This window comes from Panthera uncia, assembly GCF_023721935.1.
Source record: "Panthera uncia isolate 11264 chromosome A1 unlocalized genomic scaffold, Puncia_PCG_1.0 HiC_scaffold_16, whole genome shotgun sequence".
NCBI classification, from domain to species: domain Eukaryota; kingdom Metazoa; phylum Chordata; class Mammalia; order Carnivora; family Felidae; genus Panthera; species Panthera uncia.
In genome coordinates, this window is record NW_026057576.1 from 79,497,192 (window position 1) to 79,523,427 (window position 26,236).

The 26,236-nt window shown below is 56.5% G+C and overlaps 1 protein-coding gene across 1 annotated transcript in view; it reads left to right on the forward strand.

The window, feature by feature from the left end:
- The window catches only part of TMEM255B (transmembrane protein 255B), a 41,387-nt gene that overhangs the window by 8,970 nt on the left and 6,181 nt on the right, over nucleotides 1-26,236 (forward strand). The window contains exons 4-7 of the mRNA XM_049647284.1: nucleotides 12,112-12,201; nucleotides 20,522-20,602; nucleotides 22,858-22,943; nucleotides 24,063-24,222. Coding sequence (XP_049503241.1) covers nucleotides 12,112-12,201; nucleotides 20,522-20,602; nucleotides 22,858-22,943; nucleotides 24,063-24,222 — 417 coding nt within the window. The remainder of the gene's footprint in view (nucleotides 1-12,111; nucleotides 12,202-20,521; nucleotides 20,603-22,857; nucleotides 22,944-24,062; nucleotides 24,223-26,236) is intronic.

Sequence of the window (26,236 nt, forward strand, 5' to 3'; positions counted from 1 at the left end):
CCCTCCCACCCCCCATCAACCCTCAGTTTGTTCTCAGTTTTTAACAGTCTCTTATGCTTTGGCTCTCTCCCACTCTAACCTCTTTTTTTTTTTTTTTTTCCTTCCCCTCCCCCATGGGCTTCTGTTACGTTTCTCAGGATCCACATAAGAGTGAGACCATATGGTATCTGTCTTTCTCTGTATGGCTTATTTCACTTAACATAACACTCTCCAGTTCCATCCACGTTGCTACAAAAGGCCATATTTCATTTTTTCTCATTGCCATGTAGTATTCCATTGTGTATATAAACCACAATTTCTTTATCCATTCATCAGTTGATGGACATTTAGGCTCTTTCCATAATTTGGCTATTGTTGAGAGTGCTGCTATAAACATTGGGGTACAGGTGCCCCTATGCATCAGTACTCCTGTATCCCTTGGATAAATTCCTAGCAGTGCTAGGTCATAGGGTAGGTCTATTTTTAATTTTCTGAGGAACCTCCACACTGCTTTCCAGAGCGGCTGCACCAATTTGCATTCCCACCAACAGTGCAAGAGGGTTCCCGTTTCTCCACATCCTCTCCAGCATCTATAGTCTCCTGATTTGTTCATTTTGGCCACTCTGACTGGCGTGAGGTGATATCTGAGTGTGGTTTTGATTTGTATTTCCCTGATAAGGAGCGACGTTGAACATCTTTTCATGGGCCTGTTGGCCATCCGGATGTCTTCTTTAGAGAAGTGTCTATTCATGTTTTCTGCCCATTTCTTCACCGGGTTATTTGTTTTTCACGTGTGGAGTTTGGTGAGCTCTTTATAGATTTTGGATACTAGCCCTTTGTCCGATATGTCATTTGCAAATATCTTTTCCCATTCCGTTGGTTGCCTTTTAGTTTTGTTGGTTGTTTCCTTTGCTGTGCAGAAGCAGACTTTAGCCTCTACTACAAAGCTGTCATCATCAAGACAGCATGGTATTGGCACAAAAACAGACACATAGACCAATGGAATAGAATAGAAACCCCAGAACTAGACCCACAAACGTATGGCCAACTCATCTTTGACAAAGCAGGAAAGAACATCCAATGGAAAAAAGACAGTCTCTTTAACAAATGGTGCTGGGAGAACTGGACAGCAACATGCAGAAGGTTGAAACTAGACCACTTTCTCACACCATTCACAAAAATAAACTCAAAATGGACAAAGGACCTGAATGTGAGACAGGAAACCATCAAAACCTTAGAGGAGAAAGCAGGAAAAGACCTCTCTGACCTCAGCCGTAGCAATCTCTTACTCGACACATCCCCAAAGGCAAGGGAATTAAAAGCAAAAGTGAATTACTGGGACCTTATGAAGCAAACGCTGCTTTTGGATAGAGAGGGCCTCCTGGTGGGGGTGGGGAGAAGCTGGAACCCTGCTGTCAGGGGTGTTACCAGGTCCCTGGGCCTTGGTCCGGTTTCCCTCCCACCCCCTCTGGTGCCTCCGTGCCCCCCCCCCGGCCCCCCCCCCGCCTGCTGGACCCCTCCCTGCCTGCTCTCCGGCCCCGCCCCTGCCTCTGTGCCCCCCCTGCAGACCCGCCCTTGCCTCTGTGACCCCTCCCTGCCTGATCGCCCGTCCTGCTGAGGTCTCTGTCAGTGCTCCTGCCTGGCTCTGCAGGCTGAGAGCCTCCTGATCTGCTTTTCCACACAGTTTCCCCAAGGCTCAGAGCTGGCTGTGAAGCCGGAGGCCAGGCGGCTGCCACGTGGGTGGTGAGGACCCAGTTTGGTCCAGGGACGCCTGTTTCTTTACCTTTTAAAAAGACCTTTATTGAGACATAACTCACCCCTTTAACGTGTAAAATGCAGTGGCTTTAGCATATAATGGGTGTGTGCAACCACCACCACAGCCAATTTGAGGACATTTCGTCCTTTCAACCAGAAACCACCCGCCGGCGTCTGTGTCCAGCCCTGGGCGACCACTAACCTGCTTTCGGTCTGGACTGTGTGCACGGCCTGGCCCACATCTGTCACTCAGCATAATGCTTTCCAGGTTCATCCCCGTGGCTGCCTGTGTCAGGACCGCGGTGCTTTATGGCTAAGTCATGTTCCAGTGAATGGATGGGGTACATTCTGTGTTTGTCAGTGCTGGTCCCTGGGGAGGCCACCGCCTTGGGCTTCGAGGCGAGTGTGAACATGGGGCACGGTGCTAGCAGTGGAGTTGCTGTCGTGGGGCCACCATCTTACATGCCCGCCAGCGCGTTCGGGGTCTCCAGTGTCCCCAGCCCTCCCCAGCCCTCCTGGTGGGAACGTCGTGGTATCTCACTGTGGTATTTCCTCCATGACTAGTGACCTTGGCTTCTTTCCGTGACCTTCTTGGCTTTCTCTACATCTGTTTTTAGACAAATGTCTATTCAGGTCCCTTGCAGATGTTTAAACTGGGTGACTTGTGTTCCTCTCCTTCAGGGGTCAGACCCTTTATGGCCAGAGGCCAGTCCTTTGTCAGATATGTGATTTGCCAATATTGTCTCCCTTGAGCACAGAAGCTTGCAGTTTCGAGGAAGCCCCAGGTGTGTATTTTCTCTCTCGTCGCCTGTGCTCTTGGTCTAAGTGTCCCACACCAGTTCCAAGATTGTGAAGATTTACCCCCTGTGTTTTCTGAGTTTCGTCACTTACGTTTAAGTCTTTGGTCCATTCTGAGTCAGTGTTTGCATATGTTGTGAGAAGGGGTCCACATTCTATCTTTTTGCTGGTGGCTGCTCCGTTGTCCTGGCACCAATCGCTCCAAATGGTCTCGGTGGCCTTGTCAGCCACAGTGCTTTTCCTCCACGGGCCAGTGTTCGTGTCAATGTGTGCTGTCTCGGTCACTGGTGCTTTGTAGTGAGTTTTGAAACCAGAACTCGAGTCCTCCTACTTTGTTCCTCTTTTCCAGGACTGTTCTGGTTATTCTCTGTCTTTGCAATTTCACGCGAGTGTTAGAATCAGCTTGCCAGTTTCTGCGGAGATGTCAGCTGGATTCTGCTTAACCTGTACATCAGCTTAGGGAGTGTATCTGGCTGAGAGATGTTAAGTATCCTCACCCATGAACTTGAGATGTTTTCCTAGTTTTTTAGATCTTCTTACGTTGTCCTCAACAATGTTTTGTTAAGTGTCTTAAGTTTCGTGCTCCCTTTGTTAAGTTTATTCCTAAGTGTTTTATTCTTTTTGAGGGTATTAGGAATAGATTTTTTCCCGTAACTTCATTTTTGGATTGTCCATTAAATGGGTGTAAAAATACAATAAGTTTTTCTATGCTGATCTTGTATCCTGTAGCTCTGTGGAACTCATTCATTTGTTTTAATCGTTTCAAGTGGATCCCTTAGGGCTCTCCATCCGTAAGATCATGTCGCCTGCAGACAGACATAGTTTTGTTTCTTCCTGTCCAGTCTGGATGCTGGAGGTCTGTTTCGGAGGCTTTAGTAAGAGAGCAGTGTGGGGCCCATCTTACCTGCAAGCCTCTGTGTGCCTGGCAAGATGGGGCCCCGGCTTCCCAGACCAGAGCCTGCGGACGGGAGTCGTCTGTGACCCTGTGCAGCCCCATTTCCCCTGGTGAGGAGGGGCTCTTCCGGACTAACTTTGTAGGGTGAGTGCACCGCACTCTAATGTTTGGCTTCATGTTGATGGAGACTGAGACCTGTGTCCATCACTAGGGTGGTGTGATCTTGGGAAACTTACTTGACCTTTCTGGGCCTCAGTTTCCCCATTTCCAGGGCTGCCGGGAACACCTGCGTGAGGAGGTTCAGTACAGTGTTGGCCCGGAGCAGGTGTCCGGGGGCGGAGGGGTGGTGCCAATGTCACTCACTGTTCCTGAGCCCCCCCGGGTGCGGTTGCTTTGGAAGGAGTCTGTAAATAGCAAGCTGAGAAAATGTCAGCGAAAGAGAGAATACATTTCAAGTGCATCCACATATGTAAGAATGCTTTCTTCTTTCTTGATTTCTTTTTGTTTTTTTACGATAAGAAATTTAGGGGCACCTGGGTGGCTCAGTCAGTTTAGCATCTGACCCCTTGATTTCGGCTCAGGTCATGATCTCATGGTTCGTGTGTTCAAGACCCATGTCAGGCTCTGTGCTGACAGCTCAAAGCCTGGAGCCTGCTTCCAATTCTGTGTCTCCCTCTCTCTGCCCCTCCCCTGATGGCACTCTCTCTCTTTCTCAGTAATAAATAAACATTAAAAAAATTAAACAGGGGCACCTGGGTGGCTCAGTCGGTTAAGCGTCCGACTTCGGCTCAGGTCATGATCTCGCGGTCCGTGAGTTCGAGCCCCGGGTCGGGCTCTGGGCTGATGGCTCAGAGCCCGGAGCCTGCTTCAGATTCTGTGTCTCCCTCTCTCTCTGCCCCTCCCCCGTTCATGCTCTGTCTCTCTGTCTCAAAAAAATAAATATACGTTAAAAAATTTAAAAAAAAATTAAACATATACAAAAGTAGGCCCTAGAGCCCAATGAATCTCATGGCCAGTTATCACTCACCCATTTCTTCCCTTCCTGTATTATTTTGGAACAAATACCAGATAGTACCATTTCATCTGTAAATGGTTTGTTCAACTTGAGGGGTGGGATCCAATCATTACAGTGGCTGCACCATTACCTCCGCCCATCACCACGTTGGCTTCCTGTGATGTCCAAAAAATGCCCCAGAGTGAGTCAGCTTTTCCTATTTTCCCACTGATGGTGAGTTGCTGGCTTCTCCTCACCCAGACGGACGCACAGATCATCAAGTTCAATATCAGCCCAGCCATCCACACAGCCCCAGAGGCAGGGGGCGGGGGGGCTGAGAGCGGTGTGCAAACTGTCCACCTGCCTCCATGTGTGTGCACACGGACACACAGACACACACAGAGATAGAAGGACACACAGAGACACACATAGACACAAATATAGACACACATAGACATGCAGATACACAGACACACATGCAGACACATATACAGAGGTACAGAGACACACACACAGACACACACAGACACACACAGAGACACACATATAGACACACACAGACACACAGACACATACAGACATGCAAACACACAGACAGAGATGAGACCCTGCAACCCTGGAACGTGGTGTAAAAATGTCAGCTGAACTAATGGAACCACCAGGAACCCGCAGGTGCCTGGTCCATAGGGAGCCTGTCGTCCTGTGCTGTGTGATGGGGTCCCGGCTGGGTCCTCCCTCCTCTCCTGCTTTGCTTCTACTGCGGGTCTGGACATTGGGGGCCCTGACGGGGTGTGTCCGGCCTCTCACCTCATCACACAGAAGCTGAGGTGGCCTGTGCCCCCCAGACCAGCCTGGGAGGGGCAGGGGAGGAGGGACCCTAGGCCTCCAGGCACGGTACTCCGAGGTCCTGGACTGGGGACCCGGAGGTCATCGGGAGGAAACCTGCCGATGTCCACAACAAATGCCTGAGAAGCAGGTGGAGGGTGCAGGCCTGCTGGACCCCATGTCCCCTCTGCAGGTTTCACTAGTGACTGGTGTCCTGGAGGCTGCCTGACCTTGGATGCCCTCGCTCCGCCACAGGAGCCTGGACACAGACATAGGGAGCCACGTGCGGGGCATTTAAGGGTGAGCCCTCTTTGCAGCGTCTTACAGGCTGCCGGCAACACTTTGGGGACAGGAGTTCATGGCTTCTTCACCCTTCTCCTCTCAAGCTTCTGGGGCCATGCCTGTGGGGTCTAAAGGACTAGGGGCTCTGCATGACACTCTCCCCCAGGATGAAGACACCATGGCCTACACCCTCCAGAAGTCTGGTTGATTTCGGGAGAAAGGTGGTGGAAGAGGTGAGTGAAGAAGCCACGGGAATGACCACCCTCCCTGCCATCTGGCTGACTGTGGCTTTGGAATAGGAAAACCGTTCTGGGTTTTAAGCACCCAAGGTTGGAGGCCCACAAGAGTTAGTAGCTGCCACGCAGGAAGCGGACTCAGCAGCTCCAGTCACATAAAAACTGGTTGGTGGGTGGCCCTGTCCTCTTATCGCTCCACCAGGGCCACCAGCCACACCCTGCCCTGTCGCTTGCTGACACGGGAGCCGTGAGGGCTGTCTGGCCGCTGAGGCCGGCCTCCGTCCATGGCCTTGTGACTGGTACAAACCCTCCTGTTCCTTTCTGCCCAGGAATCCGGGCAGCGGGGGCTGGGGCAGTCCCCAGGCCAGCAGGCTGGGTGTGAGGCACGGCGTGGTTCGTGGCACTACCCGGACGTCACACTGGGGCCGCGTGCGCCGCGTGCCGGGACAGGGTGTGCTGCTCCGAAGGGAGTGGTCCTGCAGCCCGACTCCTGGTGGCGTGGGGAGCCAGCTAGCGTGTGAAAGCACTGTGCCCTGCCCTCATCCTCTGTGACTTTCGCTCACTGGTCCTGGGAGCCGACAGCTAGTGACCACTGATTACACAGGGAGGATTCTCACAGGACCAGGTGCGCCTGGGTCTCAGTTTCCACAGATTTCGGTGCTCATGGAGGGGCTCCGTCTGAAACCACCGCCTGGAACTTATGTTTCAGTTGCCACGAGTCCACACAACGTCTGGTTGGAATATCTGAGCTGCTTTCGGGACAGGCCCCCGTGTCTCTGTGTTTAGATAGGGCCCTGGGGCCTTTCTGATGGGATGCCACACCCTGGGCTGTCTAAGCTGTGCTCCCCAGAGAATGACATTCTCCTGCAGCACTTTCAGCATGTGCTAGAGACACTGGTGCACGCTGGCCTCTGTCGTAGGAAAATGAAGTTACTGATTCTGCGTCAAAGTAATCTGCCCCCAGCATGACCGCCCGGGACCGTCGCTATTGCTTCTGGGGCACTGCCTCTCCCGAGCTTCCCGTGCCCTGTGTGTGTGTTGCTATGTGTCCATTTCTCCCCCAGAAACATTCAGTGCACACGTCCTCTGCACGGTGCTGCTAGGCACGCGGTGGGGAGTCCTGATCTCCTGCCACGGATGCACAGGGAGCACTGCCCAGGGTGCATGGGAGGAGCCGTGGGGAGGATGGAGAGTGGCAGTCAGGCAGGGAGGCCCGGAAGGATCTGTCCTGAGGCTGGGATGGGGAGGTTGGGGCGCTTGTGGGTGAGGGCCGGAATGCCAGCTCGCCAAGCAGACATGCCCCCTATGGCGGCTGTGATCCCCGGGGCTCTCCCTGCAGCTGCAGGACAGGGAGTCCCCTAGATGATCAACTTTGTTGGTGCACAAAAGCTCACAGTACCTTCTTAAAATCCTTTAATTTCTGTAAATTTGGTAATACTGTTCCCAAACTTATTTCTGATTTTAGTCACTTGCTTTTTCCTCTTGTTTTCTTAGTTTAGCTAAAGATTTGTCAACTTTATTGATGTTTTCAAAGAACATTGATTGTCTTTCTTTTCCCCCCATGTCTTTTTTCTCTGTGTTAACCATTATAATTTCCTTTCTTTTGCTGGCTTCAGGCTTCGTTTGCTCTCCTTTTTCTAGTTCTTTAGGGTGGAAGGCAGCTGATCTGAGAGCTGTCTTCTTTTTCAGTGTGCGTGTTTACCACTGTGAGTTCCCGGAGAGCCTCAACCGCACTGGAGTGGGGCCCCGGTGTGCTTTCATTTCATCCTGTTCACCCCAAACTGGTGTGCAGTCCCCCTGGTGACTTCTTCTTTGACCTATCGGTTGTTTAAGGGTATGATGTTCAGTTTCCACATATTTGGACTTTCCATCCATGATTAATTTCTACCCCATCCACGTGGTTGGGGGAGGAAGGTATGGACAGCAGGAGTATGGATGGAGGACACATGAAGTCCAGCCTGGGGTCATGGGGGAGGCAGGGTGGTCTGCATGGTGACATGCACTGGGGCCTGCGGTGTCTCCAGCAAGAGGACCCCAGTCAGGACTGGAGGCAGACAGTACAAAGGGGCTGAGGGACACCTGGACGATGGATGTGGGAACAAAGAATACCTGGGGATGAGGAACACTTGGGGACAAGGGACACAGGGAGGATGGACGTGGGGACAAGGGACCCGTGGTGAGGGATAGTCTAAGAGTCCTGACTCCCTGCTTGGGGTGTTGGGACTGCCTCAGGGCTCCCTGGTGAAGGCCTGGTGACATTCTCTTTGGCAGACGGCGTCCCTGCCAGCCGCATACATGTGACACTCCTGGGCATCAGACTGCGCCCCTCCACCTGCACTGGGGGCCATCTTCCACCTGGCCCTTGTCATTAATGCCCCTTCCACCAGCGCAGACGTCTCTCCCAGACCGTGGGCCCAATGGCTCTGCCTCTCCCATGTCCCCTGGATGCCACCATCAGACCAGCCCCTTGCCCTGCACCGGGCCCCACCCTGGTCATCACCTGCCTGGGTCACTGTCACCAGGAGCTAACTGTCCCCTTTCTACCTGCCCCAGTTCAGCCCCCACAGCCAGAGGGCTCTCACGCCCCAGGGTAGGCCTTCTCAGATCCTCCGGGCGAGACCCCGATCCCTTGCTCCCTTGGCGGCCCTGACTCACTGGGTCTGTCTTATCCTTGGATGAGAGGCCTGCCCACCTGGTGACAACCTTCCCGCCTGGTGACAAGCTCACACCCACTGTTTTCCCGATTTCCATGTTATCAACATGACCTTATCTACTGGTATTTGGTTTTTAATCTGCCTTCCCTGTTGCGATGTAAACTCAGAGCCCCGTGGAGATGTGAAGGTGACCTTCCCCCTTCCCAGGAGAAGGGCCCTGCAGGGCAGTGAGACCTGTTCCCTTCTGTCCCTGAGGGAGTAACAGCTTCCATGCAAAGTCTGTCTGTGTGGTGGCCTCACACAGTGTGGAGAGTGATGTGGCTTGTGTCCCCTCAAGGCGTGATGAGTTCTGCCTCCTTGTCCTTGCTGGCACCTGACAGACCAGACAGACCCACAGGGCATCCCTAAGAGAGCTCTTCTGTCTCTGTTCTGGAACACTTCCTACTTCCAGCCCAAACGTTGGAGGAGAGAACATCCAACATCTTTCCCACCATGATCTCCTGGACCTGGGGGCTGACGCACTAGAGGATCTCAGGCAGTGCCACCCCCTGATCTCGCTGACTTAATCCTGTGTGTGGTCACACTAGCACTTGACTTACCGCGTGTGTGTGATCACGCTAGCACTGAATTTTAACTTTCAGGAGCAGTGGGCAGAAAGACAAGGTCAGTTGAAAGGTGATGAGGATATTCAAATGGTGGGGACAGCTTGTACAAGACCAAACAATGTTTTGTAAGTCTGGATGATTGAGGGCAGTCAGGCAATGTCAGAGGATACTACACATCCTGTGCTTCTGTGAAGTTCTGGGTGAAATCAGGTGGGGTGTCAGGGAGGCCTCTCAGCTCTCCAGGACTCTGGCCAGGCCACCGCTGGCTCAGAGCTGGTCGCATGGCCAGGAGGGGGAGTGTGATGTTCTCTGAAGGGCCATCAAATTGGTGCATGGTAAGCTTGCTGGGACAGCAGTCCCCACAACGCTTTGCTTGCCCATGCACAGTGAGAGAAGTAGCAGGGCCACTTCTGGAAGCTTCTCAGACAATGGGCAAGTGCTTGGTGGATGCCCTGGGCCAGCACCAGAGCTAGAGTGTGGGTGCACAGGGCAGGCAGACACCCACTCCCAACCACATACCCTGCCGGGCTCTAGGAGAGTCCTCTGTGGGGACAGCCAAGGCTGCCTGGGATCCCAGAGTGCCATGGGCCAACAGGGCTCGGTGTCCAGGACAAAGCAGGAGCCCAGGAGGCATTTGCTGGTGGAGCGGCTCTCCCTGCTTTTGGACTTGTCAGAGTCTGACCCCTTCCTGAGTTCACCGGCCACTCAGGAGGTCTGGCAGGCAGGTAGGAGGCTGCATCCTGGGATTGCAGCGTGGCAGACCTCCCTGCAGCTGACAGTAATGTCACAGATGTCAGGACCGGGAGGATGTGTGCTAAGTGACTCTGGGTTCTAAGGTGATCCTGTTCATCTTTGAGTCTGTTTTCCATTGGCCTCCTGGCTGGGGATTCTGCGCAAGGAAAATTGGACACAGCAAGCGGCAGGGACGGACTCCCGGCTGATGCAGCCTTGGGGTTCAGGCCATTAGGAGGGACCCAAGCTGGGCAAGGGCCAGGATGTCCCTCTGGGGGCAGCAGGACGGTCAAAGCTTGAAGACTCAGCAGCCAAATTAGATGCAAGCTTTTCTTTTTTTTTGGAAAGTGAGGTGCTGGGAAATTTGAAAGCTGCCATCTGAATCGTTTATATATGTTTTAATGCATTTTTCCACAACAGCAGTACAAATGCAGGAGAGTTCCGTCAGTACAGTTTCTGCAAATGATGTTCACGTGACTTTACACACCCATCCTTTTACTTGTGCAGTGGTTTCCCCGAGGAAGTGACCAGTGTCTTCTCCTTCCCCAGCAGAATGAAGGAAGTGCTTTTTTCTTTGGCTACCTTTGCGGTGGGCGTGGCAGGTGGGCAGCCCCTGCCTGGTCTCACACCCTCCCCCGTCCCCCAGAACTTGGCTTGTTTTTCCAGGGCCTTCCAGTGCCCTCAGGGTAAGGCGAGTCCTCCCTGTCTATGCCCCAGGGTGCTGGGTTGACGCCTGGTACCATGGAGGGGGGGTGGTTAGTTCTCAGCGTGGGGGAGGCACCGTGGTCTGGTTGTTGCTGAGTCAACGGCCAAGCTGTTGTGCAGAACAGTGGTGTTAACACTGCAGCTTCTGTGGGGTAATAGTTCTTTGTTGTGCAGATGAGCAGGCAGGGCTTTCTGCACACCTCCCCTCGGGGCCTCAAATTCTCTGTCAGTTCATCACAAAATGTCACAAGTGTCAGACTGTGGGGAACAGCCAAGGACCTCTGTTGGTTTTGTCACGTCTACCGGCCACACCAGAGAGGCAGGCTGCGAGGACGCATGGCAAGAATGAGTCGGAGCCAACACCTCTGACTCCAGGTGGGGAAATTGAGGACCAGACAGTCACCAGTTCAGAGACCCCCAAAGGACTTAGGCACAGCCCCAATTTGCAACATCAGGGGATCGTTTCCACCGGGCGCTGGTAGGGCTGGCGGCTGAGAGCGGGCCCGATTCCCTGCGCCTTGGAATAGCAGCTGTGGGGGGTGGGGCCCGGCACCCTGCCACACTGTTCCCTGGAGTGTCAAGCCAGCTCCCTGCGCCTTGTTGAACAAAATAACTCAGGTTAACAAGGACAGAGGGGGAGCTGGTTGCGTGGAGCTGTGGCCAGTGAGCCTGACTGCGCTGCCCAGAAGCAGCTCAGATGCGTGGGAGGAAGCACCCTGAGTGACTTGGGGGACAGTCTGGGGCCTGTTTCCAAGGCTGGAGACCCAGAGGACTGCTCACAAACACTGGGCACTGCTTACAGTTTGCCAGTCACAAGGGGTGGGTGGTTCCAAGTTGCTTTATGCAGAGTCCTGGACCCGGGAAATAAATACGCTGCCGTGGGTCATGTGGGCGGGGTTCTTGCTGCTGGAAAGGAGTTGCAGGTGACAAGGCTGTTGCAGTGGTTTGGACGGTGACAATACTTGGGGAATCTCAGGGGAACGACATGTGGGAATTCTTTGTACTATGTTTGCTACCTGTTATGGGAAGTTTAAAATTATTTCACAAAGATAGTTTAAAATATGTAGAGCAAGTGGCCAGCAATGGAAAGAAAGGCTTCTTCAGCTAAGAGAGACGTGGCTGGAAACAGCAGTGAGCCTGTGGTAGCCAGCAGATGGCTGACACTTAGAAAATGAAAAGGAGGCATCACTTGGGTATAAGGAGGTGCTAGGCCTTTGGAGTGAAAACTGGCAAAGCCTCGTTATGGACGAGGTGGCGTTTCTCAGACCATAAGGCGCGCAGACCTGAACGTGTCCTGTCTGAATGTGAGGGGTCTGTCCCGCAGAGATGCCCACCCAGAAAACCAGATTCAACACGGATCCTATTTAGGGTCGTTGTGGCAGAATTTGTAATAGCAAAAAGCTGCAGACGGTCTGATATTCTGATTATTCATGAGGGGGTGTGCGGAGGACCCAGGGGCCCGTCTCCCACCACAGCATGGAAGAACCAGCAAGAACACAGCCCGCGGGCTGGGCTGAGTCATGGGGCGGTGGGAGCGGCGGTGGGAGCGGCAGTGGGCCCGGGGCGGCGGGGTGGGACTCGGGCAGCTGGCATCTGGAGGACTGTATCGGGAGCGTGTAACGCCCACTCGCTTCTCTGCCCTCTACCCCAGCTGGTCGCGGCCATTGTGTTCATCAGCTTCGGCGTGGTGGCGGCCTTCTGTTGCGCCATCGTGGACGGCGTGTTTGCTGCTCGGCACATAGTGAGTGTCCCTTCCTCCATTTTGTTCTCCGTCACTGTCGGGGTTTGAAAATATCTACAGAAGCAAAATTTCATGTTGCAGAACTCAGCTCACTGACCTTCTGGGTCCTCCCTCCCCAGGTCTGCCAACCACTCTCTCTGCCTTGCTGGCTTTTCCTCATTCTCTGCAAAACTGACCCAGCACATGCACACACACACATAGGCAAACACACACGTGTGCGCATGCACACTCATGTGCATGCATACACACTGATGGTCACACACACAGGCACACACGTGCACACGGACACACACACACATGCACACACTCATGGACACACACATGTGCATGCACACTCACACACTGATGGTCACACGCATGCACTCACATATGTACACATGCACACGGATGCATGCACACTCGTGGGCACACATGCACACACTCAGGTGCGTGCACATACTCATAGGTACACACACAGTGCCCTCACACACTCATGTGCAGTAGTTCAAGTATGTGTCTTGAGGGGTGATGTTGGCATTTTCTCACTGGCACGGTAGCTGTGAGACCCTTATGCTTGTTTCATCTCCGTGTGGACGCCTGAGTGGGAGAGTCCTTCATAGGGGCTGAGGGCCCAAGTGTGAGAGTCCTTGGCAGTGGCTGAGGACAGAGCCACACCAGGCACACGCCCTGGGATCTGGGAATTCCGGCTTGTTCTACTTGGAGCAAGCAGGTTCGAGTGAGGGAGAGAGCCAGGCCACGGAACGAGGAGCATAGAAATAAATACTCGAGTATGCTGAAGTCAGTCAAGGCGGCCAAGGCAAATGTGGAATCCGTTGTCCAATTACGTAGGACATTTTCCTAACCAGTTTGTATGTTTAGAAAAGCTTTGTTACAATGTCGGGAAATGGCTCTTGTTTCAAACTGGGCAGGTGGAAGTGAGATTTTTCTGCCAACCTGGGGGCCCAGCAGAGATAGCGTTATACCCTCGGCTGAAGCCTGACCTGTCCTTCGCCTGTGTTTCTTTCTGAACACCTGTCATGGGCAGCTGCCTTTGACCTTGGACTCTGGACTCAGGAGGTGGTGGGTTGGTGCTGCGTTGACCTCTGCGGGGCAAGCCGTCCACCTTCCTGGCACCCTGTCCTGCTAAAGGACTCTGAACAGCTGGTTGTTCCCCCAGAACGCCTGACACATTTATGGCCTGAGGGCAATGGGCTGGGAGCAGACACACTTCACGTTCCTTCTGCCTGGCTGCCTTGAGGTTGCCAGTAAGCCCCCCACTCGGTGAGCCCCATGACGGTGCTGTCACCAAGTGCCGTGTCCCCATAAATTCTCATGTCGAGACCTGGCTTCCAGGGGGATGGTGTTTGGGGTGCAGCTTTGAGAGGTCACAAGGTGGAGCGTTTGTACAGGGCCCTGTAATGCTCCCCGGCCCCTCCTCCTCATGGGTGAGCGCACGCTGTCCCTGAACCCGGAGGGGGCCCCCACACACACTGGATCTGGCAGCCCCTCCTGACCGTGGACTTCCAGGCTCTGTGCTGTGAGAAGCAAATTGTTTATTGTTTACCCCCTCCCCTCCCTGCCAGTTTATAGTATTTTATTGTAGCAGCTCGCGTGGACGAACAAAAATTGGTCCAAGAGTGGCGTGCTGCCGGGGGGGCTCCCCAGGGCCGAACAAAGCCCCTGGCGGGGTGGTGGGGGGGGGCGGCCCCTCTTGGGCCTCTGTGGAGCGTGGCTTGTACCTCTGCCGTCAGATGCAGGCACAGGAAGAGTGAGACAGAGAGCATCACGGCGGAGCTGCCCAGGAGAGCCCTGGCCTGCACAGGTGGCCAGGCATCTGTGGGTCCTGAGTGGCCCCGGGCCATGAAGACCCGCTGGTGCCTGGAAGGGGCACAGGCTGGAGCCTGACCAGAGCCCCATGGTCGTCCCCGCCCCGGGTGTTCACCGGCATTTGTTAGGTCTTTACATTTATAGCACTTTTTAGGGGTCTCTGTATGTGTACTTTGTCCCAGACTTCCGCTTCTTGTTTTTTATTTCTGGAAAGATCACTTGAACTGTGAGTCCCTGACCAGTATTTGCTGCCATGGTTCTGGCGCGCTGCTTGGTTAGCACAGAAAGCGTATCCTCCGATCCAAATCCAGTATTCCTTTCCGAGCCTGTTGCCGATGTCAGCAGGTCATGCTGGACGGGAGACCTGGCCTTCTGCAACGCCTTCCAGCCATCAGCACCCACCGAGGGCTCCCCAAGCCAGGACGCAGGGATGGGTGGACAGAAAGCCTCTTGGGGCTCAAAACAGGCCTGCCAGGGGGTGATCATCTCAAGGCCTTCTCAGGAGGAAACCCCACGTGTGCCCTCAGAATGCAGCTCTGTGGAGAGTGCCCCGGAGACAGATGCCCATCTGCTCAGTGACGAGCCAGTCAGTTTAGAAATGTCTAGCAGACAGTGCTTCTCAACATGGGCTCCACCCTGGGGTGGACAGAGGAGTGAGTGGTGTCTGTCTGGGCCTGGCCGCACTTTTGTGCTGGTCTCTCTGTTCCAGGTGTTTCCTGGGTAATGAGGCCCGTTCACCCAGTGGCATCTGATACAAAGAGTTAATTGCAGTTTTCTCCTGGCACGTCGGTGGGCTCAGGTCTTCAGTAGGCCCAGACAGGGGGCGATATGTCTGATGCTGTGGAGAACGGCGTCCCTCATGGGGCAGAGGGCAGAGTGTGCCAGGGAAGGGTCACCAGGCTTCCGCCGGGGGCTTCGTGCAGAGCCCGGGTGGTTGTGAGGGCGCCCTCCCCAGCAGGGCCCAGCTCTCCGCTCCACAGGCCTTGGCGGGTCAGTGTGCCACTCTGCCTACTAGCCAGGTGCTGCCGGCCTGGAGGCCTCAGGAGTGTGTGTAGAAGCGTCCCGAGTGTAAATATGCCCCTTGTCAAAGTTCTTTCCCTTCTAAAAATGCACAATTAACATCTCTTGAGAAGAAGATGTGATGATCCCATTGTGGTGTGAGTGTCCCTCTGCTTCCAGGAAGGACAGGGAACCCTGAGAGGCAACCACCCCATCCTATGAGCCAGCATGCTGGCAGACGGAGGCTGGCACTCGGCCCCCTTGGCCATAGGCCCAAGTCACCAACACAACAGAAAGTAGAGCCTCACGGCAGCAGGATGTGTGACCGTGGCAAGGACCCCAGTCACGGCCTGAACTGTGACACAGAAGCAGCTGTCCCCATCCCTGCCCTACACGCAATCTTCAAGCACGTCCTTAAGGAACAACAAGACCCAGAGGCAGATGCTTAATAATAAAGGCAAATAAAGTGGAAATTTAGGAGCTGGGGGACCCTCTGGCCTGCCTGAGTCCTGCCTGCCATGCGGGACCTGCCTCCATCCTGAGGAGCAGGGCTCCCCGTGGCCTTGACCTGGATGGCAGGGAGCACGTTTCTGCCTGAGGCCCAACACGGGGACACTCTCTGTGCTTGTTCTGTGCGATGGGACATCCATTTCCAGCAGTGAGGACCTATCTCCCGAGGAGCAGCTTAGCTCAGCCTTCCTGCCGTCAGAAGAGGCAGCATCGACTCAGGAAGGTGGAAAGGATCTTGTGCCCGAGGTTGGCCCTAGGGGGCTCCAGGTGCCTGGGCCCCCTCCAGCGCACTGCACCCCCATGGCCCGAGCCTCTGCCGAGAGGGCCCATCGGCCGCGGAGCCGGTGGAAGTCAGGCCAGCTTCCTACTTGTGAGGGGGGTGCTCCTCTCCCAGGGAGTGGATGAGGATGAATAGAGTCATGGGTCCTGGTAGGGCCACGTGAAGGAAGGACCACCCTTTCCTGGGCAGACTGCGTTCCTTCCGTTGAAACAAGGTGTGGACATTTCGGAAACCACAGGCAGAGTCTGGCCGGAGGGTTTCACGTGACCAGTCTTTTTTTTCCCTCTGTTTTTCCCTCTATTAAAAACAAAGCCAGTAAAAGCTGGGTTTTACTGAGAAGGGTTACGGGGTGTTTGAAGATGGGTGTCTTCCCTCGGCTCCAGTCCCTGCCTGGCTGCTGACCCGGGGGAGAGTGGGGCCAGGGGAGCGTGGTGAGGGTGGCTGGACACACCTTTTTTCATCCGGAAAGGAGCCCAGGCAGTGTGACCCACGGCTCTGGGTCCCCAGCTCCCTGCGGGGCAGAACGGGCTGGGGAGGGGGGCAGGGGTCCAGACTCAGTACCCTCACCTCTGCCCTCAGAAGGCAAAGCACTCAGCATTCTCTGTCCTCAGTGCATCCTGCATACATTTTAAGGTTTCTTAGTTTTTTTTTTTTTTAAACTGCTGCACCTGGTGTTAATCCTGGGCTATCCTACATGTGCCTTACAGAACTCTGTTCTTTCCACTTTTCTGCAAGTTTGAAATTATTTCCAAACAAAAGATTTCAAAAACGCCAGGACCAGGTGCATGTCCTCATTGTCCCGGTCCGGTGTGGCTGTCCCAGCCTCTGCAGAGCTCGGGCTCCACCACACGCTGAGGGGTCGCTGAGCCCCCCCACACGTGACGTGAGGGCCTCCTCCCCACAGCCTCCCTCGCACACTCCTGCTCATTTATTCCTTAGCTCGGTTTCCTGCCTTCCTCTGGCTGCACACGGCCAGCGTCTGAGGGCCGGCCAGTCCCCCTCACGGGGCATGTGCACCGGGGAAGACGTGAACAAGGGTACGAAGGAGCTGAGTTTCCAGGTTGAAAATGTCCAGCCTGACTCTGCAGGGTGGAGAGTGATTGTCTAACAGGCTAACAGGTGAAAAAACCAATTCACCAAAGGCTCTTTCCTAACCGCTTTTTTTTTTTTTTTTTTTTTTTTTTTTTGAGAGAGAGAGAGGGCATGTGCATTGGTGGGGGAAGGGCAGAGAGACAGAATCCTAAGCAGGCTCCACACCAAGCCTGGTTTGAGGCTCGAACCCACTACCGTGGGATCGTGGACTGAGCTGAAATCAAGATGGAGCCCCCCAGGTGCCCCTCTTTCCTAGAAACTTGTAACCGGCTTCCAGTACTTCTCAAAATTATGATTTTGAGATGCCAACACTGGGGGACAAAATGTGGGGAAAACGTGACCAGGATGACAGGATGTGGTGCCGGGTGTGGTGCAGAGGCCCAGCGGCACTAGGCCTGCAGGACTCACGTGGTCACTGTGGCTCCTCCGCGTGGCACACGTCTGGTCTGACACACACGTATGAACAGTGACCGTGTGACTGGACCTTGGGGACTGGTGTCACCACCGGGTCGGACCCAGCCTCACCTCGGTCCACGTCTGGCTCATGTTTTCTGTTGCAGGCTCTTTCCCTGTGCACTCGCTCTTGCTCCTAAGCTGAGCCCCGAGGGCTTGGGGGTGGGAGATGGCTTCTGGAACCCCGGTTTCCGAGTGAAAATTCCAGCCCTGCCGTGTGCATGGGAGTCTCCTGGCCTCGCCTCCCACTCGGCACTCATTGGAGAGAAAGTCCCTTCAAAACCACTTGCTTCCCAAGGGGGGCTCTCTGTGCAGCTGCGGGCGTGAGCAGAGAAGGCATGTCTTCCCTCAGCCTCTTTCTCAGACGCGTGGGACTTCTGGAAGGTCGCCCCTGGCAGGACATCTGTCAGCTGTCAGCCCACCTGTTTCCACCCAGAGGGGCCTCCGGCAGGTCTTCTGGGCTGCTGGACTCGTGGCTCTGGTCCACCACGGGGGCCACGGCAGATAATGGGGTCAAGACGGACTTCTCTCTAGCACAGCCACTTTGCGGTTGCCCCAGAGTGTTTAGTTTAGTGCTGGTTTGGGACACCTGCAGGGACTGGACACACTGCGCTGATGGTAGGGGGCGTGGTGTCCTTCTCCTCCTGCTGGCCCCGGTGCCTCTGTTCACAGCTGCTCACCAAAGTCCTGCCCTGCCAGGCGTGCTAGAGGCTGGGGTGGCGCATTAGATCTGTGGCCATGTGGCCTCTGCCATGGCTACTGAGTTCATCTGCTACAGCACAGAAGCAGCCACAGACGATATGCAGACAAATGTGCATGGCTGTGTGCCAATAAAACTTTATTTACAAAATCAGGTGGTGGGCCAGTCATGGCCTGAAGGCCACCGTGTCCCCTTACAGGAGACACACGGGGTTTTAACTGAACTTTAGTGACTTAGAGTCTCATGTTAGTATGTAGAGGATCTTAACACTAATTTACGTAGAATGGTCAAGAAATAAAAACCATGTCATAGTGGTCTTTTTTGGTTTTTAAAGTTTACTCATTTGAGAGAGAGAGAGAGAGAGAGAGGATCCCAAGCAGATTCCACACTGTCAGCACAGAGCCCGATGTGGGGCTCAAACTCATGAACCGTGATTATGACCTGAGCTGAAATCAAGAGTCAGCTGCTCAACTGACAGCCACCCCGGTGCCTCTCAGTGGTCTTCCTGAACACCCACTGCCCCTTTTCCTGGGCCAGAATGACGCTGACTATGGCCTCTGGCCCCAGAGAAACGCTATTTCCAGTGTGATCGTAAATTCGGAGAAGTCTATGTGGCAGGTGGAACTAAAATGGTCGCAGTTGTATTTAATTTGAACTATTAAGAATTTTTTCACCCTGATTGGACACTGAAGGTCAGACAGAAAATGAAACCAGCCACTGGTGCTTCTGTGTCAGCAAGAGGATTTGCGGCCAACTCCGAGTCTCACACCAGCTCTCCGTGTCTGACTTAATGAGGTGCGGAGCCAGGAGCTGCCGCGGCCTGGGAGTCTGTGCCCCCGGAGCCCTTGTGCGTGGCGGCCTCAGTAGGCGGCCTTCAGGAGGTGATCAGGACCAGGTGAGGCCCCCCTTGTGGGATTCCTGTCTGCAGAGAGAGACCAGAGCCCACGGTCTGCCCGGTGAGGACAGGGTGGGAAGAGGCTGCCACCACGAGGGCTGTCAGAACACATGCCTGCTGTTCAAGCCTCTGCGACTTGCTACTGGGCCCAGCCGACCGAACCAAGAGCAACGGTGGGATGTCTCCCAGGCCGGCGGTCAGGCCTCGAGGGGGCTGGACTGGGACCTGGACAGGGTGGCCCATGTGTCTGACCCTTCCAGACTCAGAAAGGGCGTTTCCCTGTGGTTGTCGGCGGGAGGAAGGGCACTGGTCTAGCAGAGCCGGCAGGATGCCACTGTCACTCGGTGCTGCCGGTGGTGAGAGTCAATGGGACACTGAGCCAAAGCTGCTGGAACGAGGCCCTGTTGGCATGACATCCCAAAAGGTGGGGCCGAGCGGAATCGGCAGGTGCCTGGGGGTGAGGGGGGCTCACGGGTTGCAGGCCCGTCACCGCTGCTCACCGCGGGACCTCAGGGCACCAGCCCCTCTACCCTGCCCCCTGCACAGCCCCATCGTCCGCCCGGCACCCATCTGCCGTGCTCTGTGTCTGTCTCCCTTGGGCCGCTCAGCGCGTCCAAATGGGCCTGGTGTGCGGGCCCCGTCCTCATCTGTTGCCTGCATTGCGGTCCCTGGTGGTTTCTATGCTCATCTTGGGTCAGAGATGGGAGTGCACTGGGAAGTAAGAGCGGGTGTGAGGCCCTAACTGTGCACCTCACCAGTCGCACAGGCTCCCGGGCCTCACCAGTCTCTGCCACAGCGGGTACAGGTGCCTTGTCACCTGGAGGGTATGTCTCCTCCAGCGGTCAGCTGGGGATGGGGCCTGTGTCTAACCCTGGTACCATCAGAGTCTGGCTCTGCATCTCCTCTGTGAATGCTGGGCACAGGCTTGTGGTTGGAAAATTGAACAGGGCCATAGGTGGGTGTGTATGCAGTGGTTGGTGGATGGAGGGAAGGACAGAGGGACAGAGAGAAGAAGCGGCGGGGGGGGCGGGAGGGCAGGGAGGAGGAAGGGTGGGGTGGAGGAGGGCAGGGAGAAGGAGGGAAGAGTGGAGGGAGTGCGGGGAGAAGGGGGTGGGGTGGTGGCAGGAATGGTTGAATGGATGGTCAGGTCAAGGACTGGGTGGGTGAGTGAATTAACAAGAATCCTTTTTCTCCCTTCCTAGTAGAAAACAAATGTTTTGTTTTAGAGAAAGAGGCAGGCACCAAGGGGTGTCCTTGTTCAGGGCAGAGGACTGCACCTCAAAATATCCGGCAGCCGCCTCCTCTCGGCTGCCCATGCGATGCTGGTGGCGGGGGGAGGGGGACGTGTCAGCCCAGCCTTCCGGGCAGCTGTGTGCCCCCCGAGGCATCTGCTCTGGTGTCCTGGACACAGTGGCCCAGCTGCCCTGGAAGGAGCCGTGGCATCTCCCACTCTGTGGCCCCCGCCTGGCAGACTCCAGTGGCTTCCTTAGGCTCAGAGCCTGGGGCAGATGGGTCTGAAATAGCCAACGGCCACCCCTGGCCCAGGGATGAACCTCCTCTATCGCTTGTGTGTCTTTGTGTCTAGGAGCCCAGGCCGTTGGCTGCGGGAAGATGCCAGTTTTTCTCCAGTGAGGTGGGTTATGTGCATGACGCCTACCAGACAGAGGTATGTAGGGCGGGGGTCCGTGAGCTTTCGCTGCGCTAATCCGTGTCCCCCAGGCATTCTGTGCCCCAGGCCGGGGTCTGGATGCACAGCGTCCTGACTGCCAGCTCTCTGTGAGCACCCACGCTCTGTTCCAGCCAGCGCTGGCATTTCATGCATCGCACCCCTGGGGGGTCGCAGCTGCTGGCCATCCCGTGCAGGACGCACAGCAAGCTAGCAGCCCTGTCTGGGTGGGTGTGGCACTGTTAACAGCTGCAAAGCACAGTTGGGTCAGCTGCATTTACCTTGGCTGAGAGGCTGGTCCCTGGGCCACTCCCCATGCACGAGACGCCAGGAACAAGAGTGCAGGATGGACGGCATGCCCTCCCTCTCAGGCCAGCCCCGGCAGCCCTCTTGCCCCAGCTCTGCATGAATGCATCAGCTGCACTGAGCACGGCCTCCCAAACTGTGCAAATGTCCAGGAGGAGCTGAGAGCCTGGATCACACACCTGGACAGGCCCCCACGTGGCTTGTGCAGGTTCCTCGACCTCAGGGCCTGGAGGGTCCCTGCTGCCCCTCCAAGGGGGCGGCATTTTTCTCCAAAGGCTGACCCCAGCCCTCCTGGCCTTTTGCCTGGCGGGGGGAGCCCGGGGACTCGTCCTGTCCGAGGGCATCATGGGGCTCTCCAGGCCCTACCCGTGCACCCCACCTATCCACAGACACTTCAGCTGGCTGCCCTTCCTTCCTGCTCCCCTCTACTCCTGGCGTCAGGGAGAGGCAGGACCCCTTCCTGAATCCCATCAGTCAGGCTTCTGAGGACAGACCCACGTGTCCGGGGCTTGCCCCTTGCTCCCGACCCTCTGTCTCTTAGAACCAGCCCAGGGGCTTGAGCAAATCCTGACTCTGGGTCCCGCCTCAGTTTGTTGATTCAGTAGACACAGGATTTGCAAAGCTCCCTGAGGACTCAGGGACCCACGCTGCCCGCACCGCTCTAAACCAGGGCCGGCAGCTTGCCCCATAAAGGGTCAGTAATATTTCAGGGTTTATAGGCCAAGTGGTCTCTGTCCCAGCTACTTGACCCTGTCTCTCTGGTGTGACAGTGGCCACGGGCAAGGTGTTGTCAGAGGAGCGTGGCTATATGGAGCTTCACCTGCAAAGCAGGCAGTGGGCCAGGCTGGGCTGGAGACCCTTGCTAGCTGACCAGTTCTAACCCCCGTCCCACGTGGTTGCACACTTCTTGGGAGGGGACGCTTAGGGTCAGGCCTCTTGACCTCCAGATCTCCGGCCTGTGGCGCTGACCTTCCCATCAGGCACGTGCAGCCCTCCCTCCTCCCCATCAGCCTCCAGCCCTGCCCCTCCCAGGGCCCTTTGTCATTTCCAGTGAGCCTCCCTCCTGCCCTTGCTTGCACACACCAGAGCGTCCCATGGCCTGCAGCCACAGGACCCTGAAAGGAAGTCCACGAGTCCAGTGGTTCTGGAGGTGCGGCCAAAGAGGGGCCGGGGCGCCAGGGACGGTCCGAGGGCCTCTGGGGTGGGGCCCTGCTCCCTCACCTGTCCTGGGCCAGCTGAATCCTTGATGAGAGTCTGGCCCACCAGCCCTCAGCACACCATCCTCCCTCAGAAGCGTCTCCTCCCCAGATGGCACCGTCTTCCTTCTGAAAGGGGGTGGTCTCCACCCCGGTTACCTCCCACGTGTGGGCGGCATGGCTGTGTCACGTGTTGACAGTCCTGGGGGAGGGAGGAAGGCACATGGTTTTGCCTAATTTTGCTCTTTTAACATCAAGTCTCCCAACCACTTGCCTTGTCTTTGCAGCAGGTGCCCAAGGGGAGGCCTCCACGTGGCTTACACAGGGCTGGCGTGGCAAGGTCGGGCTGCTGGGAGCTTGTGGCCCTATGTATGGTCACCTGGAGGTGTCCCCACCTGTCCCACCTGTTCCCACCTGGAGACGTTCCCACCTGTCCCCACCTGGAGCCATCCCACCTGTCCCCACCTGGAGGTGTCCCCACCTGTAGGCACAGAGCCTAGAGCCCTCTCCCTCTCCTTGTCCACCAGATGTTGGCTGCCTGGACTCCCTGGTGGCCAAGCCTGGTCCTCTGACCCTCCAGCAGGGGAAGGTCCTGCCACCCGCAAGCATGTGGAGGGTCAGGAAATCTGGCTCAGGAGGAGGAGCTCCTGACTGACCCAGGCGCAGTGGCCAGGCCCTGGCCCCGGGGGAGGCAGCCCTGCCCACTCCAGGTCAAGGAAGGACAGGCACCTGACAATGTCTCTCTGCTGGCAGGTCACCTGTCACTCCTTTAATGGCCAGTGCCCGCTGAAGGTGAAAAGCAGCACCTGTTACTGCTGTGACCTCTACAATTGTCAGAGGTGAGGGCTGGGGCCCAACTGGGCAGCAAGCAGTCCCTCTCCTGGCCCCTGCCCCACGCCTGTGTGAGGGAGGGGTTCTCATCTCACAGATGGGAAACTGAGGCTGCAGGGGGGGGGGGGGAGGGACAGGGAGGGACACGGCCTCCTGCCCCATGGTTGCAGCTCTGCCTCGAGACTGTGCATCTGGACGCCCAAGTTCCTCAGTGCTTCCTCCCTGCTTGGCTGGGGCAGGCAGCTGGGGTGGGCTGCAGAAGGTCCCCCTTCTCTTCATCTGCGGGCAGCAGAGGACACTCTTCTGTGATGTGGACTGTGAGAGCCTCCCCAGGACAGGCCCTGGGTTCTTGGCGCTCAGGCTCACCCACACGGAGCCGCCGGTGTCCGTCCTTAAGGGTCAGGCTTCCTACTAAGGCCCTGGGCACCGGTTTTGTGTTAATAGCTTGAACACCTACATTAAAACCAGCAGGCTTTCACGTATGCTTCTTGGGGATGCCTCTCTTGAATTGCTGAAAACTCCGGGGCTTTAAGCTACAACCTCCTTCCCCCAAAGATGGTTCCCTCCCATTTCCAAGCAAGAGTGGCTAAAGCAGCACGTGTGTGGGTCACCGTCTCCACGCAGTCCTGAGGGCCCGGCTGCAGGCCCTCGGCCACAGCACCGTGGTCCAGCTATGCACAGATGGCCTCAGTCCCGTGTGGGGAGGGCCAGGATGAATCCCCTGTGGGCTCACCTTCCTGTGCTCCCTGCCAAGGCAGCCGGGTACAGAGAGCTCCGTGTCAGGCCTGCTCGCTCTGAGGGTGCCCTTCTGCCTGCGCTTGGGTTTGGGGAGTGGACTTGGGTGGTCCTTCTTGCTCTTTGGGGGCCTTCCTGCTCTTTTGGGGGCCAGGCCTGCTCTTGGGAGGCCTGGGCTCTTTTCCTGGAGGGATGTCCAGATGCCCTGGGGAACAGCTTTCTCACCATGAACTCAGGGTGCAGCTGGGCTGGTTCATGAGGGGCGGTGTCCCCCAACCCGTCCCCCGCAGCACCAACAGAGCTGCGGGGTTTTATGGCCAAAGACTACAGCCTGTCCGGGAGCAACTCGCAGGCTGTGGCACTGGCTGTGACCTGTTCCCCTCCACCTGCAGCGCTGAACCTTCTCCCACCTACTACGAGTTCGTGGGCGTGAGCAGCTGTCAGGATGTGCTTCACCTGTACCGGCTACTCTGGGCCTCAGCGGTGCTGAACGTCCTGGGTGTGTTCCTGGGTATCCTCACGGCAGCTGTCCTGGGGGCCTTCAAGGACATGGTGAGTAGGGCCCCCTGGTGTTGGCCCTACGGACAGGTCGGGGCTCTGGGGCCTGTGTCCTCTGAGGTGGGCAAGGCGGGCCTCCTTATCGTCACTAACAAAGGAGGAAACGGAGGCTCATGGAAACTGCCAGCCGTCTGTTAGGGCGACAGCAAGCCTTCACTGGTCGCTTCCAGAAGCAGCTACTCTAGGACATGTGCTGCCATCTAGGCAGCCTCTAGGGCGTGTGGGGACATGCCATTGGACAGCTGTAGGGGTGGGCACTAGGGCGGGCGGGGGCGGGGGCATGCTGTCCGGGAGCTGTAGGGCCAGGTGCTCCCGGCAGGGATGCGGACGTGTGATGGGAGAGCTTTAGGGGTGGGCGCTCTGGCAGGGGTGGGGAGCCTCCCCGCAGGAAGCAGCTTACACGTGGGGCTCGGCTGTGCAGGACCTTTGTCCCCTCTTCTCCCTGAGACTGCTTGTTCCAAACTAGAATTCCTGCACTGGTCGGCTGACCCCTCCTGGGGCGGGTCGTCCTTGGCCGTGGAGGCACGCCATGGGGTCGCCCCCACCTCAGGTCACGGACTCCAGAGAATACCCAACACCCATGTGAGTTGGGAAAGGGTTCCGTGTCTTCCATGCTGGCAGGAAGTGGTCTGCACAGGGTCATGGATGTTTCTGCGGAAGCCCACTGCATCCCAGTGTAGCCGGTTCAAAGTGTTCAGTCTTGCCAGTTTCTGGCTAAAGAGGGCTAGATCGTAGACGGGAGGCAGGGTGTGTCCGCTTAGACCTTTGTCATTCCCGAAAACCTGGTGAAAGTTAATGGGCCACCCCAGGAAGGACGTCAGCCCCGTGGGTTTTCTGGAAGGGACTGGAGTTCATCAGAGTCTACAATAAAGCTGCTGGAGTGTTTTGTCAAGAATAAAATGATGCCTCGAAGGGCCACCAGTCACAATGGGCCACAGAGCTGTGTCTACACTCCACTCTGGACAGTTCTCTCATGCACACCCACAGCTCTGGGGCATTGAATGAAAGAGGGAAGGTGATTCCTTAGAGGTTTACACCTACTGAGTAGTCTTATACGTCTAGTGGATTTTATAGCTTAGAAATCATCTTGAGGAATGCAGGAGCTTCATGAGCAGCCCAAGCGGCAAGTCCTCACACACGGCCGGCCCCGGGCAAGAGGGTGGACCCGCTGGGGCCAGATCGGCAGGCACAGGAGAGAGAGTAAGGCCAGGCTGGGCCCCCAGCGTCCCCCCCAGAGGGCTGCCCATGCCGGCCCCAACCTGCCCACCCTCCCAAATCCCGAAATGGCACAAGCACAGAGTAAGATCCAGCGAGCCCCTCTCCAGCCCACGGCGTCATCTGCGCCCCTTACCCTGTGACCAGCCCTGTGGGCCCAAGCCCCCAGGCCACCAGGGGCAGCTGTTCCTCCTCCCGGATGTCCCCCAACCCCTGCACACCAGGCCTTGGTCCCGGGATGCTCTGCGCACACCCCCTCCTCCCAGCACACCAAAACTCCATCCCGTGATGCTCTGCGCTGCGCCCCCCCACCCCTCAAACCAGGCCTGGGTCCTGTGATGCTCTGTGCGCCCCTCGGCATGCACAGCTCCGGTCTGCCCCAACAGCCCTTAGCTCAACCCAGCACACACAGTAGGCACACAGTAGGGTTTGTTCATGGACGTGGCAGCAGAGCGGTCAGGCCCGCGAACTTAGCCCTGAGTTTTCCGTCTTCCTTCCGCACCCTTATTTGCCCTTCAGAGTGTGCAGAGGTGGCCTGGGCGGGAGGGGCTGGGAGGTGGCAGGTGCCAGACCTTGGAGCTCCACCTCCGGGGGCCTGCAGGTGCGGGTGGACCTGGGTGCCCTCTCTGCTTCCACTGCTCCCTCCCCTCTGCTTGTGCCCTGCACCCCCACTGCTCAGGACCTGCCTCTGCTCCCCATCAGTGGGGGTGGTAAGTTTCCAGATATGCTGTCGGCTCCCGAGGCCCCTTCCTGAAGCATGGGGGCTGCCCGTGGTGTCAGATGGGAATCCAGG